Source organism: Grampus griseus, assembly GCF_964374135.1.
Source record: "Grampus griseus genome assembly, chromosome: 3".
In the NCBI taxonomy this organism is placed as follows: Eukaryota; Metazoa; Chordata; class Mammalia; order Artiodactyla; family Delphinidae; genus Grampus; species Grampus griseus.
This window is the reverse complement of record NC_139019.1, coordinates 162,945,299-162,963,637: the sequence shown is the minus strand read 5'-3', so window position 1 is coordinate 162,963,637 and position 18,339 is coordinate 162,945,299. Positions and strand designations below refer to the sequence as shown.

The 18,339-nt window shown below is 55.2% G+C and overlaps 1 protein-coding gene and 1 long non-coding RNA gene across 5 annotated transcripts; one reads left to right on the top strand and one right to left on the bottom strand.

Moving 5' to 3' along the window:
• The first annotated feature begins 527 nt into the window (after nt 1–527).
• MAN2B1 (mannosidase alpha class 2B member 1) lies at nt 528–15,844 on the top strand. 2 transcript variants are annotated; one of them, XM_082649757.1, is made up of 24 exons: nt 528–737; nt 1,438–1,540; nt 1,714–1,887; nt 2,250–2,443; nt 3,059–3,191; nt 3,412–3,557; nt 4,002–4,118; nt 6,995–7,080; nt 7,165–7,285; nt 7,365–7,443; nt 7,657–7,766; nt 8,024–8,131; nt 8,415–8,531; nt 9,668–9,841; nt 10,953–11,050; nt 11,133–11,250; nt 12,825–12,943; nt 13,034–13,135; nt 13,312–13,399; nt 13,578–13,658; nt 14,085–14,312; nt 14,763–14,918; nt 15,014–15,116; nt 15,607–15,844. In XM_082649757.1, exons 1-24 carry the CDS (start codon nt 576–578, stop codon nt 15,714–15,716), a joined length of 3,027 nt encoding a protein of 1,008 aa, XP_082505883.1. In that variant the 5' UTR covers nt 528–575; the 3' UTR covers nt 15,717–15,844. The 2 variants fall into 2 exon arrangements, with proteins under 2 accessions (XP_082505883.1, XP_082505882.1); XM_082649756.1 differs by lacking the exon at nt 8,415–8,531 and having other exon boundaries at nt 537–737.
• LOC309819540 lies at nt 11,962–14,177 on the bottom strand. Of its 3 annotated transcripts, none has more exons than XR_014296436.1 (4): nt 14,060–14,177; nt 13,012–13,124; nt 12,774–12,911; nt 11,962–12,277 (listed from the first exon to the last, which is right to left on the bottom strand). It is a non-coding gene; the product is annotated as an uncharacterized lncRNA (long non-coding RNA). The 3 variants fall into 3 exon arrangements; XR_014296437.1 differs by having other exon boundaries at nt 11,962–12,186; XR_014296438.1 differs by lacking the exon at nt 14,060–14,177 and adding an exon at nt 13,895–13,963.
• Nucleotides 15,845–18,339: the final 2,495 nt, after the last annotated feature.

Genomic DNA, 18,339 nt, shown 5'->3' with positions numbered 1-18,339 from the left:
CGGTATCTCTCGAACAAGGCTGGATGCCTCCCCTCCCCAGCACCGTAACGGCGGTTACTTTACATCTCCATGCATAGGACAGAACAGAGCTCCCATTAACCTCTGTTCCTAGCCAAGCTAGGTCCCTCGCGGACCCTAGCCCAGAAAGTCAACGGAATACCCTAGGATCCTAGGCATATACTCTACCTCCAAGGCAAACACAGCATCCGTAGGAAAATCTGAGACCTCTGCGCCCAGGGGGAACAAAAGGGCACTCGAAGTCCACATGGAGGCCACACAGAGGCCACGAGAGGCTAAAGGCTCGTCTGGCCGAACCAGCACCCCGAGAGTGGGACGCGCTCAGCGCCTCCTTGCGCTCCTAGCGCCCGCATTGTCCCCAGCGGTACCCAGAACTACCGCCTTGGTCTCGTGACGCGCCGGCCACTCCCTAGCCCCGCCCCTCCTGTGCCCATTGGCCAAGCCGGGTTCTGGAGGCGGGGCGTTTACCCGGCCCCAGGCAGGCCCGGGAACCCCCGGGAGGCGGAGGCGGAGGCGGAGGCGGCGGCGCCTGCGGCGGCGGCGGCGGTGTTAGAGCCATGGCCGCTGATGCGCGGTCTTCAGGGGTCCGCGCTGGCGGCGGCCGGGGCGCGGCGGCGTCCCGGACGAGCTCCTGGTCGCTGTGGCCACCGCTCCCGCCTCTCTCCTTTCTCTTTTTGTTGTTGCTGGCGACGCCCAGCGCTTGGGCCGCGGGATACCAGGTGAGCGCGGCCAGCGAGCGGAAATGTACAAGAGCCAGAGTGAAGCCTCCAGTAGGGTCCGGAGGTGTGGGTGGGTCTGTTTTGTGGGCGCCTAGTGAATGGTTGCTAATATGACAGTGTGGTCTGAGTGCATGCTTTGTGTCATTGAGAAGTCTGGCTGTGCGTGTCTGAGAATGGGGCTGTCTGTGGCTGCTTCCCTTGCTTCTGGACTTTGCACGCATTTACCTGTGTGGCTGGATGTGAGCGGGCCAGCAGCTGTATGTGTGGCGAGGACTGGTGGAGAGCTGGGAGTCAGCTGCCTGAAGTTCTAGCTTGGCTCCTCCACTTCCTGGCTGCGTGATCTTGGCCAAGTCACTTCACCTCTCTGATCCTCAGTGTCCTCATCTGAAAACTGGAGATAATGTCGCCCCCACCCCGCAGGCTGACTGCTTGGTATTTGCAAATGCTTAATAAACATTAGCTACTACTATTATTTCTACAGGGTGTGAATGAGAGGTGCTCTGAGAAGTTGTGTCAGGTGGGAGTTGCATCTGTGACACAACTATGTGTGTCCTCCCTGGGAGGGGCTGGCCCCACCTGAGCCACTTGCCTCTAAATCAAGGCTCACCTTATGCCCTCCCCAACGCCCCACTGCAGCCTGCCTCTTAACCTTGGGGTTACTGACAGGGTATGTGTGTTTGTGTTTGGGGTCCCTGTGCAGACATGCCCCAAGGTGGAGCCGGACATGCTGAATGTGCACCTGGTGGCCCACACACATGATGACGTGGGCTGGCTCAAGACGGTGGACCAGTACTTCTACGGCAGTGAGTAGAGGGTGGGGACTGACCCCTAGGACTCCCATGGCCCCTCGGAGCCCCTCGAATTCTTTTTCAGCCCTGGACATTAGGGTGGGGGCAATACCCAGCTTGGGCTTCTGTGTCTAGGATTATGCCCCTTGGCTTGCTGGTCCCTGACTGCCTGACCCCTATTCCCATAGTCAAGAATGATGTCCAGCACGCGGGCGTGCAGTACATCCTAGACTCGGTCATCTCTTCCCTGCTGGCGGAGCCCACCCGCCGCTTCATCTATGTGGAAATCGCTTTCTTCTCCCGTTGGTGGCGACAGCAGACAAATGCAACACAGGAAATCGTGCGGGACCTGGTGCGACAGGGTGAGGCTGCCCTAAGGAAGTGAAAAGAGGAAACCCAGCCCAGCTTCTGTTTCCACTACTCTGGCTTCTGAGATTTTTATCATACCAAGTGCTGCCTGTATGTGGCTGCACCTGCCTGGAATTTCTCTGTATTTGGAGAACTCCTGTGCGTCCTCTAAGGCCCCACCTCCAGTGAATCCTCTGGAAAGCCTGCCATGCCAGGAGGGCTTCTGTTCAGTATCTCTCTACACTGGCCTGGGAGTGACCCCTCTTCGCCTCTCAGGCCTGGGCATGCAGGCAGGTCTTCTCGTCCCCGGCATCACCAACCCCGGCCCCACTCCTGGCCCTGACAGCTGACTTGGACTTTGCCCCTCCCGGCACAGGACGCCTAGAGTTTGCCAATGGTGGCTGGGTGATGAACGATGAGGCGGCCACCCACTATGGAGCCATCATCGACCAGATGACACTCGGGCTGCGCTTCCTGGAGGACACGTTTGGCAGCGACGGGCGCCCCCGTGTGGCCTGGCACATCGACCCCTTCGGCCACTCTAGGGAGCAGGCCTCGCTGTTCGCGCAGGTCTTTTCCTGGCCTCTTGGGCCAGCCCCTTCATTCCCTCTGACTCCTCCCCCGGTCACTCAAGCCCCTCCCTTCCCTGAAAGTTCACTCAGACCAGGCCCTGCCCCTGGCCCTCTGGCCCCTTGAGACCCTGCCTCTTGGGTGACCTGTGAATCCCATTCCTTTTCTGCTCTGGCCTTGACCCTTCTCTGCCCCAGCCTAGGCTGACCGCCCCCCCGCCACCGCACGCTCACGTCCAGCTGGCCCCTCCCCACCCTCCCCGACCCCACCCCGTCTGCTCTGATCCTGGCTCCTCCCCAAGTGGGGTGGCAGGCGATGGCCTGCTGTTTTGCAGCCGGCTTCATTACCTGTGCCATGACCCCGCCCCCTTCCCGTGCTTAGGCTGCGGAAGGTGGAGGTGGGTTCTAGCGTTGGACCAGCTCCCTCCCGGCGCTCCCCGCAGGACTTCCGACCCTCCCCAAGTTCAAAATGAACTGGAGGGCCTCCCTGGTTTTAGACCTGGTTTTTCTATCCGTGCTCTGAAGGGGTGGCGGTTGGTGAGGCGAGGGCTAGGCCCTTATTTATCCTGCCCTGTCCTGCTCTCCCATCCCACTCTTCATCCTGCCCCACCTCCAGATGGGTTTTGACGGCTTCTTCTTCGGACGCCTGGATTATCAAGACAAGAGCGCGCGGAAGGAGAAGATGGAAATGGAGCAGGTGTGGCGGGCCAGCGCCAGCCTGAAGCCCCCCGCCGCGGACCTCTTCACCAGTAAGGGGGTGGAGTGGGGAGAGGGCTGCCCCCACGCTCAGAAGGGCCCTGGGCTTGGTTTTATAGCCAGCTGTCATTGTCTTGAAATTCTTAATAATTTAGGAACAAGGGCCCGGCATTTGCACTTTGCACTGGGCCCTGCAAATTCTGAAGTCCGTCCCCTGTGGGGCCTGGCAGGTCTAGGGGGTGGGGCCACCCCTGAGCCTGGTGCGGCCCACAGGTGTGCTCCCCAACATTTACAACCCACCGGATGGTCTGTGCTGGGACACGCTGTGTGCCGACAGGCCCTTTGTGGAGGACCCACTCAGCCCTGAGTACAACGCCAAGGACCTGGTCCATTACTTCCTGCAGTTGGCCACTGCCCAGGTAACCTGGTACCCAGAACCTGTGCCTCTGGTGTACATGCACGGGGCCCTTCCACCGGCCCAGGCAATCCCTAGCACCTCCTCACCATCCTCGGAGGAAGGTAGTGTTCCTTTCACCATCACTATGCCCTCCTCCTGGATTTGTGTGTGTTCCTGACTAGAAATGTGGACCCCTTCACCACTGCACACCTCCACCATGATCATGAGACAGCATGGCACGGTGCCTCAGTACCCATGTCTGGGTGGTGAGCCCAAGAGAATTACCCAACAGCTTGTGGCTATTTTTCTGTTATGTCCCTCTGCTCTCACGTGACACACTTCCACCCCTGCCCCCCCATGCCTCTGTGCACCCACATTCTTGACCACGTATATATCGAGACACAGCTGTCCACAGGGGTGGCCCAGGAGACCCTGGCCTGAGGACACCCCCCCATCCCACCTACAGGGCCAGCACTACCGCACCAACCACACTGTGATGACCATGGGCTCAGACTTCCAGTATGAGAATGCCAACATGTGGTTCAAGAACCTTGACAAGCTCATCCAGCTGGTCAACGCCCAGGTGAGTGTGCCTACCCCGTGGGCACCTGTGCTTGTATCCCTGGGCCTTGGGTCACGTACATTATCTATGGGTGCTATCTTAGTTTTCTATGGCTGCTTTAACAAATTACCACAAACTTAGTGGCTTAAAACAACAGAAATCATGTTATCTTACAGTTCTGTAGGTCACAAGTCTGACATGGGTCTCACTGGGCTAAAATCAAGATGTCAGCAGGGCTGCGTTCCTTCTGAAAGCTCTAGGGAAAAGTCTCCTTGCCTTGTCCAGCTTCTAGAGGCTGCCCACTTTCCTTGGCTCATGGCCCCCTCCTCCATCTTCAAAGCCAGCAACACAGCAGCTCTCTGAGCCTGCCTCTGGTGTTACATCTCTTTTTCTCACTCTCACTTCTTTCTCCTCCCTCTTCAACTTTTAGAGACCCTTGTGATTACATTGGACACACTAGATAATCCAGGATAATCTCTCTAGTTTAAGGTCAGCTGATTAACAGCCTTAATTCTGCAGGCTTAATTCCCTTTTGCCATGTAACCTAACATAGTCACAGGTTCTGGGGATTAGGACATGGACATCTTTTGGTGGCCATTATTCTGTCTACCGTGGATGTATTGATGTGGCCTCTGTAAATGGTCTGTGGCTGTGTGGGCAGGCATTCACTCTCCCATCAGCACAGAACCTCGTCTCCCCTCCCCCATCATTTCATCCCCAGAGTTGCCTACTGGCACAGTCTTTTTTATTTTTATTTTTTCTTAATTATTTATTTATTAATTTATTTTTGGCTATGTTGCGTCTTCGTTGCCATGCGCGGACTTTCTCTAGTTGCGGCGAGTGGGGGCTACTCGTTGTGGTGCTCGGGCTTCTCATTGTCGTGGCTTCTCTTGCTGCGGAGCATGGGCTCTAGGCGCGCAGGCTTCAGTAGTTGTGGCACATGGACTCAGTAGTTGTGGCTTGCAGGCTCTAGAGCTCAGGCTCAGTAGTTGTGGCGCACGGGCTTAGCTACTCCGCGGCATGTGGGATCTTCCCGGACCAGGGATCGAACCTGTGTCCCCTGCATTGGCAGGCAGATTCTTAACCACTGTGCCACCAGGGAAGCCCTGGCAGTCTTTAATGTCCTCACCTTCCACGCACTCCCTACATTGCTGTTTCACCAAAAACAGCTCTCAGTAACGTAATCAAGGGCCTTCCAGAAGACATTTCCCAATCCTCCCCAAGCCCCTGGTCCCTGAGGAGGCTTCAACACCTTGACTACTTCCTCCTGCAAATACCACGTTCCTGGGCTGCCAGAAGATCACACTCTTTTGGTTTTTCTCCTGCCTGCTCCTTCACACACTCCATTTTACTGGAAATGGAGTTCCTTGGTTCAAATCCTGGTTTTGCCACTTACTGGCTCTGTGACCTTGAGGAATGTTCTTAAGCAGTCAGTGCCTCAATTTTCTTATCTAGGAAATGGGCATAATGGTGGTTCCCAGCTGACAGGGCTATTGATGAAAGTTTAATGAGTTCATTTGCATAGACCAGTAGACCAGTGCCAGGTGAATAATAAGTATTATGGTTGTTTATTATTATTTGGGGCTGAAAATCTGCTGCTGCTTAAGACACCAGTTGCAACTGGTGTTGCTTCTCTAGGAAGCCTTCACCAGGCCCCAGCCGAGCTCTTGCTCTTTCCTCTGTGCTCACAGGAGTCCCCACAAATACCTGTGATGATACATCTAGGCTGACTGTAACCAACTGACTATCTGTTCAGTTTCTCTCCTCTGCACTTGGCTGTGAATACCGTGAGAGCAGGGTTAGCCTTTGGTTGTAAGTTGTGTCCACAGTCCTGAGCATGCTGCAGAATCAAGTGATTGTTTGCTCAGTGAACACAGTGTGTGTGTATGTAAATCTGTACGTGAGTGTGTGTTCAGGGGTGTAAATGTGTGTTTGCACATAAAGGCATGTAGTCCTATGCACTTCTCTTCATTCACTCAAGTGTTTGTTTTGTTTATTTTTTAAATTATAGTTGATTTACAATATTGTATTGTATTACAAATATTGTATTAGTTTCAGGTGTACAGCAAAGTGATTCAGTTATATATAATTTTTCAGGTTATTTTCTATTATAGGTTATTATAAGATGTCGAATATAATTCCCTGTGTTATACAGTAAATCCTTATTGCTTATGTACTTTATGTATAGTAGATTATATCTGTCAATCCTATACTCCTAATTTATCTCTCCTCCCCTCCCTTTCCCCTTAGGTAACCATAAGTTTGTTCTCTATGTCCGTGAGTCTGTTTCTGTTTTGTACATAGATTCATTTGTATTATTTTTCAGATTCCACATATAAGTAATATCATATAGTATCTGTCTTTCTCTGACTTCACTAAGTATAATATTCTCTAGGTCATTCAAGTGTTTATTGAGCACCTACTGTGTACGAGGCACTGGGGACACAACTCGAGCAGAACAAACATCCTTTAACTCACGGAGGTCACCTTCTTGTTCCTCCACCTCCCTCAGTTGAAAGTGAGCCTCCATTCATTATAACAGTTGTGTCATCTGGCAATAACCTTACAGTGCTGAGGAGTTATTATTCCTGTCCTATAATGTCATATTTAGTTTTTCCATGAAAGTTTTAAATAATAAAATTGGAATTATTTAAAGTTTAGTAAAATCTTAGGTTTATTCTTGCATCCCTGAAATTCTTTCCAGGCTGGTAATATTTAGCTTCGGCCAACATTCATTTTCACACTTGGCCATTGGTTTGCACTCAAACTGTGTATTAAGAAAGAGAATCTGAACCGACTGGATGCATGAATGTGTGCACGTGTGTGTGTAAGTTTGTGCACACTTGTGGGTCCCCCCCTCCCCGGGCTCCTGAGCTCACACAGACACCTCCCCGCAGCAACAGGCCAACGGGAGCCGCGTCAATGTTCTCTACTCCACTCCAGCCTGTTATCTCTGGCAGCTGAACAAGGCCAACCTCACCTGGTATTTGGGGGGACTGGGGAGCCTGGGGATGGGTGGCATGCCCTGTGGGTCATGACCCTGCCCTCAATGCTGCTGCTGTTGCAGGTCGCTGAAAGAGGATGACTTCTTCCCTTACGCCGACGGCCCCCACATGTTCTGGACCGGTTACTTTTCCAGCCGGCCTGCCCTCAAACGCTATGAGCGCCTCAGCTACAACTTCCTGCAGGTAGGTGGGCGCCAGGCTCAAGGGGGTGGCTCAGGGGTCCTGACAGACCTGGTGCCCCAACATACCCCCTGCTCTACAGGTGTGCAACCAGCTGGAGGCGCTGGCGGGTCCGGCAGCCAACGTGGGACCCTATGGTTCCGGAGACAGTGCACCCCTCAGTAGGTGTCCAGCGGGTGAGGGGACGGGGGCGAGGCTGAAGCTGGACTCCAGACCTCCACTGCCCCCTCGAGTCCCTTCTTTTTTTTTTTTTTCGAGTCCCTTCTTAAAGCCCCTAAGAACCCAGCCTGCCAGCACATGACTTTTCACGTCTCCTTGGGGTCGGGGGCCAAGAGTCCTGCGGAGACCCCACCCGGCTCACCGTCTGCCTGCAGATGAGGCGATGGCCGTCCTCCAGCACCACGATGCGGTCAGCGGCACCTCCCGCCAGCACGTGGCCAATGACTACGCTCGCCAACTTGCAGAAGGCTGGGGGCCCTGCGAGGTGCGAGGGCGGAGCCTGGGAGAGGCGGAGACAGGAAGGGGCAGGCCCTGGAGCAGAAGGGGCGGGGCCAGCACGGGGCGTGGTCGAAAACAGCGGAGTGGTGTCTGGAAGGGCTCTTGGGGCGGGGCTTGTGGAAGGAGGGGCGGGTCCTGGGATGGGAGGGGCGGAGAAGGCAGGGGCGAGGCTGGGGGCGGGGCGGCGAGGAGGAGACGCGCTTGGTGGCCGGAACATACCTTCCTCTTTACGCGCCTCCCCAGGTTCTCTTGAGCAATGCGCTGGCGCGGCTCAGTGGCTCCAAGGAGGACTTCATGTTCTGTCGCAAGCTCAACATCAGCGTTTGTCCGCTCACCCAGACCTCAGAGAGCGTGAGGCGGCTTGGACGGGGAGGGGCGGGGCCGGGGGACCATCCCGTGGGTGGTGGGTGGGACGGCAGCGCGGAAAGGAGGCGGGGCTGATGGGCTCTCGAGGCCTCAACGGGTTGCTAATCACTCTGGGGCGAGATCACTGGGGGCTCAGTGAAGTGGCGGCAGGACGGAGACCAGTGTACCACTTGGGGGTTTGAATCACCCAGGGACGTTGCTGCACATGGTGAGTGGGTTTGCAGAAGGCGTATTGTGACCCATGCCTGCTCTGATCCTCCCACCCCAGTTCCAGGTGACCATTTATAACCCCTTGGGGCGGAAGGTGGATTGGATGGTGCGGCTGCCTGTCAGCAAACACGTTTTTCTCGTGAGGGACCCCAGTGGCACAGTTGTGCCCAGCGATGTAAGGCCACTCGACAAATATTTTTCCCTGAATACCACAACCCAAGAATACCTAACCCCTTGGAAACCTCCCGCCATGAGCATTTCTCCCTTCGCCCCATGGACACTTCCCCCAGGTTTATTTCCCTCCATGGATCTCTCCTTCCATGGACACCTCCCTCTCTTGGATACCTCCCCCTCCATGGATACCTTCTGCTCATTACTGTCTCTTCTTCTGAATATCTTCCCCCTCTACCCCTTAATATCACACCCCCTTGGGAACATTACCCCATCTCATGAGTATCTTCCCCCCCTTTTTAAAAATGTATTTTATTTATTTATTTTTGGCTGCGTTGGGTCTTTGTTGCTGCACGTGGGCTTTCTCTAGTTGCTGAGAACGGGGGCTATTCTTTGTTGTGGTGTGGGGGCTTCTCATTGCGGTGGTTTCTCGTTGCGGAACACAGGCTCTAGGCGCGTGGGCTAAAGTAGTTGTGGCACGCGGGCTCAGTAGTTGTGGCGCACAGGCTTAGTTGCTCCGCAGCATGTGGGATCTTCCCGGACCAGGGCTTGAACCCGTGTCCCCTGCATTAGGCAGGCAGATTCTTAACCACTGCGCCACCAGGGAAGCCCTCTTCCCCTTTTAAATATCTCCCCGTTAAAAAGCTTCCTGTTTATGAATATTCCCCTCATCCTGGAAGGCCTCTTCCCACTAACCTCTTCCTCCCCCAAGAATCTGTCTTTCCCTCCCTCCCCTGTGTCAAGGATCTCTTCCTGAATTTACTCCCTCACTTCTCCCACTTCCCACAGTAGCTCCACCCTCCTAGTGGATTTTTCCCACCTTATGAATCTTTGCAATCATTTTTTTTTTGGCCATGCAGCTTGCAGGATCTTCGTTCCCCAATCACAGATCGAACCCATGTGCCCTCTGCAGTGGAAGCACAGAGTCCTAACCACTAGACTGCCAGGGAATTCCCTCTTTGCAATCTTTAACTCAGCATTTCTGACACTCGCATCCCTTCTGCCCAACTCCTAAATTTCCTCTCCCCATCCTGGAACTCTTTCCCCTCCTCAAGTTTGACCCCTCCCTGTATGTGTAGTGTGGCTTTATATGTGTACTCAACAGCTTCTTGACTTGGTTTCCTTCCTCCCTTACCCAAGGTGGTGATGATTCCCAGCTCAGACAGTCAAGAGCTGCTTTTCTCAGCCTCAGTGCCTGCCTTGGGCTTCAGCATCTACTCAGTAACCCAGGTGCCTGGCCAAAGCCCCCAGGCCCACATCCACCATCCCAGATCCCAGAAGCCCTGGTCTCGTGTCTTGGTCATCCAGAATGAGGTGAGACCCTATTCATATCCCCTTCCATTCCTGGGTGACAAATTTGAGATGTGGCAGTAAGCCCCATGGACCCTGGGTCAGTGGGTCTTAGGTTCATGGTCTAGCATCATCAGCCCCCCATTGTGTGTCCTCAAGTTAGTGACCGTCTTCCTTTGAGCCTCAGTGTCCTCTCCTGGGGCTGTTATGAGGACCCAATGTAATCATGGGTGACACTTGACAGAAATGTCAGAGCTGATGGAGGTAGGGTTTTGCAAATTAAGTGAGGCATGTCAGAGACTTGGGGGAGGGAGCCGTGTGGCCATTTTCAGGGAAGAAGGATCCAGTCAGGTAGGGAGCAGCAGACACAAAAGCCCTCAAGTAGGCGGGTGATGGGTGTTCAAAGAACACTCAGTGTGGCTGAAACAGGGTGTTGGGGTGGAGGTGATAGGTCAGATCATGTGAGCCTTAAGGGAAGGCTGAGGGGAGGACTCTGGCTTTTACTGTGAAGGAACCACGGGAGAAACAGGGTTGCATTAAGACTCTTGTGGGTCCTAGCACTTTGGCCTTTGTGGGTCCCTCCTTCCATAAAAATATGTTAATTATATTTCATGATAGTATGGATATTAACATGAATATTAACCATGCAGAATTCAATATAATGTATTCATTATTATTTCATTCAGGTTTTCTTCTGAACCTAAAAGAAATTGAGATTTATACCTTTCCATGGGCCCTAAAAATCTTGTGGGTCCTGGCACTGTGGTTCCTCTGTCAGTTGCATAAGCAGCCTGGGTCCCGAGCAGATGGGCTGTGATCTTACTTCTGGTGTTACAGGCACCTTTTGGCAGTTATGGGGGGAAAAGACTGGGGAGCGAGCATGGAAGGTGGGAGATCAGGAAGGGGTTGGCTGCAGTCCAGGAAGGCCATTGAGGTGGTGAGAAGTGGTCAGATTGAGGGTAAGGTAGAAAGTGGAGCTGTTCAGATTTGCTAAAAGAGTCAGAGGTGAGGAGTAAGAGAGAGAGAGGAGGGAAGGGTGGGGGACTCCAGGGTTTTCTCCTGAGCCCCAGGAAGGATGAAGCTGTCGTTGGCTGAAGCGGTGGTCATTAATGTCTGTCCACCCATTTCTCCCCAGTACATCCGGGCTAGGTTTGACCCTGACTCAGGGCTCTTGATGGAGTTGGAGAACCTGGACCAGAACCTCCGGCTGCCTGTTCGCCAAGCCTTCTACTGGTGAGGGAGGACCACCAGGTCAAGGAACAGGTGTGAGCAGAGCTGGGGTCCCTTGCCTGACTCTCACCTGCCCTGGCCCCAGGTACAACGCCAGTACAGGCAACGGTCTAAGCTCCCAGGTCTCAGGTGCCTACATCTTCAGACCCAACCGACAGCAACCACTGCTTGTGAGCCACTGGGCTCAAACCCACCTTGTGAAGGTAAGGGGTTAAGACTGATGAGTGGGCACTTGGGGATGGGGCATGTGAGGGGTGTGTGTGTGGAGGGTGGTGTGCCATGCGTGCAGTGAGGGGAGGATTTACATCTCCAACAAATAAGAAGGCTAAGACCCGAGGGGAATACTTGAGGATCCTCCCACAGGGTTGATATTCATGGCTGGTTGTGTGACAGTCACGCCATGGAAGCACATAGAAAGGCATTCACATCTGTTGTGAATGTCAAGATTATACTTAGCTTTTGAAATTGGGGGTGGGATGCTCCCATTTGGCCAACAGATAGGGAGAGCCAGGGGTAACTGCTTGCAGATTTCACCAAGGATCTGTGGTAGGAGGGGATTTTATCTGGGGTGGACATTTAAAGGTTCACACTTGGATAGGGCTTGGGTGATTCTAACTTAGGGTGGATATTTGAGGGTGCATCTGGCTGGGAACAGGGGCTCAGGCTTGTGGGGTTTCCTGGGGCCTTTCGTTGACGTTTCCTCTTAGGGTGGGAATGGGGCAGGTAACGGAAAGCCTCACACTTGACATGATTCTCCTTGAGGTGAACACCTGCATACCTGGGTCACTGTATGAGGATATAGTTTTGCTTCCTGTAACAGGGTTACCCAAATTAACCATGCCTAAAACAAGATGGAAGTTTCTTTCCATCTAACGGAAAGTCCGGGCAGGTGGGATGGTTCAGTAGTCATCTAGTCTTCTATCATTTTTTATTTTTTAATTTTTAAAAATTTTTGGCTGCTTTGGGTCTTCATTGCTGCATGCGGGCTTTTTCTCTAGTTGCGGAGAGCGGGGGCTACTCTTCATTACGGCGCACAGGCTTCTCATTGTGGCGGCTTCTCTTGTTGTGGAGCATGGACTCTAGGCGCACGGGCTTCAGTAGTTGTGGCACTCGGGCTCAGTAGTTGTGGCTTGCGGGCTCTAGAACACAGGCTCAGTAGTTGTGGCACACGGGCTTAGTTGCTCTGTGGCATGTGGGATCTTCCTGGACCAGGGCTCGAACCCATGTCCCCTGAATTGGCAGGCAGATTCTTAACCACTGTGCCACCAGGGAAGCCCTAGTCTTCTATCTTATTGCTCTACCCTCCTTAGCATTCAGCTTCCACCTCATGGCCCAAGATGGCTGCTCAAGCTCCAGCCATCACATTTGCATTTGAGCCAGTAGAAGAGGGAAAGGGGCAAGGAACATTGTTCACACCACTTTAACTGAGCCAAACATGGTCACGCAGCTACTCAGAACCTCAGGGAAGACGAAACAGTACAATCTATTCCCAGTAGCCATGTGCTAAGCTAGAATCCTGTTCTAAGGAGGGGAGATAGGGTAATGATGGGCAGCAAGCATGTATGCCAAACTCAAAATTTACATGGCTATGACTGCGGTACAAAGTGTGGGCATCACACCTAGGCAGGTGGGGGAGGTGGGTGGGGCTCCCAAGCTATCAGTGGGGTTGACCCTGATGTAGGCCTTTATGAGCTTCACAGCAGGGGTGGACATTTGCAGGGCTTACCTCTGCTCAGCTGCACGCTGACACCTGCCCTTCACCCCCATGTGCTTGCAGACAGCCTTGGTGCAGGAAGTGCACCAGAACTTCTCAGCCTGGTGTTCCCAGGTGGTTCGTCTGTACCCGGGACAGCGGCACCTGGAGCTGGAGTGGACGGTGGGGCCAATACCTGTGGGGTGAGTGGTGGAGGCTGGGAGTGGGGGCTGAGTGAAGGGCAGAGTGGAGTTAAAGTGAGGCTCACCACCTTGCCATCCCATTGGGTATAGTGATGGCTGGGGGAAGGAGGTCATCAGTCGCTTTGACACTGTGCTGGAGACAGACGGACTCTTCTACACTGACAGCAATGGCCGGGAGATCCTGGAGAGGAGGTGGGGTGATTGGGGGCACTGAGGGGTGGTCTGTGGTCTTTTGGGGCCCAGGGCCAGTGGGGGCACCTGCTGATCCTAATGAGTGTGGGAGGGAGAGGGTGAAGGGGGAGTGAGGAGTGGGTGAGTGGGGAAGGGGAGCCAGACCCCGGGCCTGATCAAATCCCACCCCACCCCAGGCGGGATTATCGACTCACCTGGAAGCTGAACCAGACTGAGCCAGTGGCGGGAAACTACTATCCAGTTAACAGTCGCATTTACATCACGGTACCCATCCCCCATCCTGCTCCCCACATCTTCCTGACACCCCTTTACAGAGCAGGGGTTATCTCTCATTCTTAACATCTCCCAACTGTTCTCAGCAGTCTCCACCATCCTTGTGGGGCCTGCCTGGGGGCCAGGGCTGGCCGGCAGTGCAGCCCCTCACTCACCCCTTGCCCCCCAGGATGGGAACGTGCAGCTGACTGTGTTGACTGACCGCTCCCAGGGGGGCAGTAGCCTGAGTGACGGCTCCTTAGAGCTCATGGTGAGTGGTCCGAGCCCCATCTAAGTCAGGGTCCTCCTACCAGTTCCCTCCCTGGCCCCCTGCAGGACCTTGAAGCCAGTTTCTGTTGCTAGGTGCACCCCTCCGTTTGTGGTCCCCGCTAAGCGGAGCCCTCCATTCCTATGTGAGACATTTACTCCGTGCTTTTATCCAACCCTTACCCAAGCCTCCCCTCCAGGCCCTGATTTGCCCTATCCACGCCCCCATTAGATCCTTACCTCCCGCTGTCCTAGTACCTTGTTAGGTCGGATCCCCACTTCTACTGGGGACCTCCTACCAGACATTCGTCCTCATCCGTTCTACCCCAATCTTCAATTTTTCTTGAAATTCCCACTTGCTTTTGCCCAATTTCTGGCCCAGAAATTGGCTAGAAGGACCCTCACCCTCTCCTGGCCACTCTCCCCGCAGGTGCACAGAAGGCTGCTGAGAGACGATGCACGCGGCGTAGGGGAGCCGTTGCTGGAGGAGGGGTCGGGGCTTTGGGTGCGAGGGCGCCACCTCGTGCTGCTGGACAAGGCCCGGACCGCGGCCGCCGGGCACCGGTTACAGGCGGAGAAGGAGGTCCTGGCCCCGCAGGTGGTGCTGGCCCGAGGTGGCGGCGCCCCCTACCGCCTCGAGGTCGCCCCTCGCACGCAGGTGAGGGGCGGTGGGGCCGGCAGAAAGAGGACCCGAAGGAAGCCTGCGGGGGAGGGGCGGGGTTGAGGGCGGATTTACCTAGGCTTAACTGGGACCCACCTCGCCTGCCCCTACCCGTCCTGGGGAGGACGTATGCTAGTCCAGTACCCTTAGCTCAGCCCCGTCATCCCGGCAGCCTCGGCCCGGCCCTCTCGTCTATTCACCTCCTCTAGCCGGGTCTCTCCACTCTTCCTCCCCGTCCTAACTCAATCTCAGACCAAATCCTTTGTGCCCCCAACCTGACACCGCCCCGTTCCCTCATTGGCTCTGTCCTGGGTGAGCCCCGCCACTCACCGGTAAGCCCCGCCCCCTCACCGCGGCCAAGGCCAGTCCCTCCACGCCGGGTCTCCGCCTCCTGACCGCCATTCAGTCCCGCCCCTCGTGGCTCAGACCCGCGCCACTCTCCCGCAGTTTTCGGGGCTACGCCGAGAGCTGCCGCCTTCCGTGCATCTACTAACATTAGCCCGCTGGGGACCGGAGACGCTGCTGCTGCGCTTAGAGCACCAGTTCGCCGTAGGGGAGGACTCGGGCAGCAACCTGAGCTCGCCGGTGACCTTGGACTTGACGGTGAGGAGGGCAGAGGTGGGAAGGAGACAGGAGAGAGGCGGGAGGGGAAACCCCAGCTTTGTCCCAACACAGCCCGGCCCATCCACTGCCCGCAGGACCTGTTCTCCGCCTTCACCATCACCGACCTGCGCGAGACCACGCTGGCGGCCAACCAGCTCCGGGCCCACGCCTCCAGGCTCCAGTGGACACCAAACACGGGTGGGGGCCTGCCTGGAGCTGGGGGCCGGGTGGGAAGTGTGGGAATGTTGACCAGGTCCAGGTATAGAGCTCGAGGGCCTGAGTCGGTCGGTGTTCAGATCTAGGTTAGGGGTTTAAGGGACTGAGGTGGGTCCAGCAAATTAGTGGTAGTTCTTGAGGGTTTGAGAATGGAGTGCAGTCCCAAGAACAAGATTTGAGAATCTCCGTCGGTGTCTAGTTCCAGAGGCAGGCGTTGGCTTGACGGTCCTTGGGGTGGGGCTTGTGGGTGTGAGGATGGTGACCAGGCACTGGGGAGGGATTTGGGGATCTGGGGGTGGTATCTAGGCCCTGGGAAGCAGTTGAAGGGTCTGTGAGTGAGGCCCTGGGGACGGATTTAAGGTGGTATGTCTGCGTTCAGGATAGGGAGCACAGGGGTGGTGTGGGGTGGCATATAGGTGTTAAGGCAAAGGAAGTCTACGTCCCTCACTCCTTCTCCCCTCCACCTCCACAGGCCCCACACCCCATCCTTCTCCTTCCCGGCTGCTCTCCACCACCATCACGCTACAGCCCATGGAAATCCGCACCTTCTTGGCCTCAGTCCAATGGGAAGAGGACAGCTAGACCTGGTGGAGGCAAGATTCCCCCAGAGCCTGAGCCGGGTCCTCCAGGGGCAGGGCAAACTCTCCCCCTTCTCTTGCTGCTGCTGCTACCACCAAGGAAAGCCATTAAAATGCCACTACCAAGAAAAGACTCAGGTCAAGGTGTAACTGAGCGTGGGTTTTTTTTTTTTTTTTTGAAGGCAGTGGAATTTATGACCCAGAAAGGTCAGCAAACCTTAGCTGACCCTTGACCCAAGGCCTTGCAGGAAGACCACTTGCTGGTTTGAATCCTCTCACCAGAGTCTACACGATTCACACCCCACCTCACCTACCACTCTGTCCGCCACTCCTGCTTCACTCCTCCGTCCACTAGGGCTGTGACACAGCTGTATTTTTGTTTTGTTTTGTTTTTTGCCGTGCCCTGCGGCTTGTGAGATCTTAGTTCCCAGACCAGGGATTGAACCCGGGGCCATGGTAGTGAAAGCGCCGGGTCCTAACCACTGGACCGCCAGGGAAGTCCCTGACACAGCTGTTTTGAGAAGCCACTAAGGGCAGGCTTGTGCTGGCTTGTCCTGGGTCCTGGAAGCCAGACATACCCCAGGGCCTCCCATACTCTACTTTGGGGCCCTGAAGGTGGGGAATCTGGGACGTCTTGGGGTGGAGAAAGACTTAGAGGCAGGTCCCAAAGTGGGGCCTTGGACAGGTGGGCTGGAGCTTTGGGCCTCCCAGGAGACAGGTAGAGAGCCTGGTATACCCTGGTTCTGGTGTGTTCTGGAGTCTGTTACAGAGAAAGGAGGCCTTGGGATGAAACCTGAGGTTTAGAGTTGAAAGGAAGTAACTTGCCCTCCAGTTGATACAGTCTTGTGTGGTCCCCTTGAAGGCGTCTGGAGGCTGGGAGGGCATGTCGAGCCCACCTGTAGGCCATGTAGAGAACAGTGTTCGGATGCTCGGGCCCCTGATTCTCAGATGTGCCTTCAGAAAATATTTCTACATCCCCCTTGGTGGGGGAACAGGCATGAGCCTGGGCTGGCTTGGAACCCCCGGGCAGAACACACATGGGGTCTAGGTGGCAGATGTGCCTCTTGAAAAGTTTTCTAAGTCTCCCCCTAGAGAGATAGACCAGAGAGGCCCAAGGAGGGCACCCCAGTCTATTTGCCGTCCTGCATGGGGTCCAATCACCCATGCTGTGTGGGTTACAGGATCTTAGTTCTGCTGACCAGGGACTGAACCCGGGGCCATGGCAGTGAAAGTGCCAAGTCCTAACCACTGCACCACCAGGGAACTCCCATCCCCAGACTTTTAAAAATTTTATTCCAGAAGGGGAAGGCAGCAGAGCTGACTAGGACAGTCTGGGGCATGTGCCCCAGGGCTGCCTGCTGTCCTGCATCGGGTCCTGTCGTAGGAAGTGCCCACCAAAACTGCTTGTAAATATTCCTCTGGTGGCAGGGATCAGGCTGGGCCAGGCAGTGTGCCCCAGGAGTGGCATCGCGTGTCCGGTCATCCATGTGCCTTCTGAAAATGTATCCAAATCCAGGGCATTATCCCAGGAGACCCATGGAGGTTGCCCTGGGTCCTCCCTCAGTTGTGCATGGAGCCCAATCACCGATGCATCCTGTAAACCTCGCTAAGGTGTCCTTGGTAGTGGGCACAGGCACAGCCTAGCCAGAAAGACTCAGGGTGGGTGCCTGAGCCAGCCTGTGGTTCTGCACAGGTCCTGGTATCGGACCCATGGCACCTGGTGGTGCCTCCTGAAAACACACCCACATCCCCGTTCAAAGAGGCAATGACCTGGGCTGGACCTACTGGCCCATTGCGTGTGCCACGGGCTCAGGTGCTATCACTCTTTGGTCATGGTCATTGAGAGCCCCTCCTGAAAAGTTTATGTGACCTTTTGCGGAGGGGAGGACTGGTCTGGGCCAGACATGGAGGCCCGAGGGCACGGCAACCCACTTACTATCCATTGTGGGTCCCTGTTGGCAGAAACGTGCCCCTAATACATTTCTAAGTCCTGATCCAGTGTGGACAGGCTCCGGGATAGTCAGGGAGTTCTGTGTGGAGACCTTAGCATGCCAGTGGTCTTGTGTGGCATGACTGAAAACATGTCTAGTCCCCTCTGGTGGTATAGACAGGGCTGGATGGACCAGTGTGTCCTGGGGAGTGTGACCGTGGCCTGGCTGTCATCCTCTTGTGCCCTGATCATTGCATTCTTCTGTCCTGAGCAGGGGCACAGGTCCAGGCTGGCAGAGAGGCTGGGTCAGGGCACACTGGCCCATAGTGGTCCTGCTTGGGTGCCAACTTTTAAGATCACCTTCTGAAAAGATCTCTGCGTCCTCCTCACTAGGCTAGGGCCAACCCAGGCTGGGTGGGAATGCCCATGGCCTGTCTGGGGCCTGGATTGAAGATGTGCCTGGGCCAACCAGGGAGGGTGTCCCAGGTGCACCCAATGACCCACTTAGGGCCTGGTCACTGGAGACAATCCCTAAAAACGTAAGTCCCCTTTAGAATACTGGACCAGCTGTGCCAGCCATGGAGGCTGAGGGGGGCGGCTAGAGGCCTGCTATATGGTCCTGCTTAAGGGTCCCATTTTCAGAGGTTCCCCCTTTGTTGGTGGGAACTAGTTGGAGCCAGGAAGTCAGCCAGGGGGG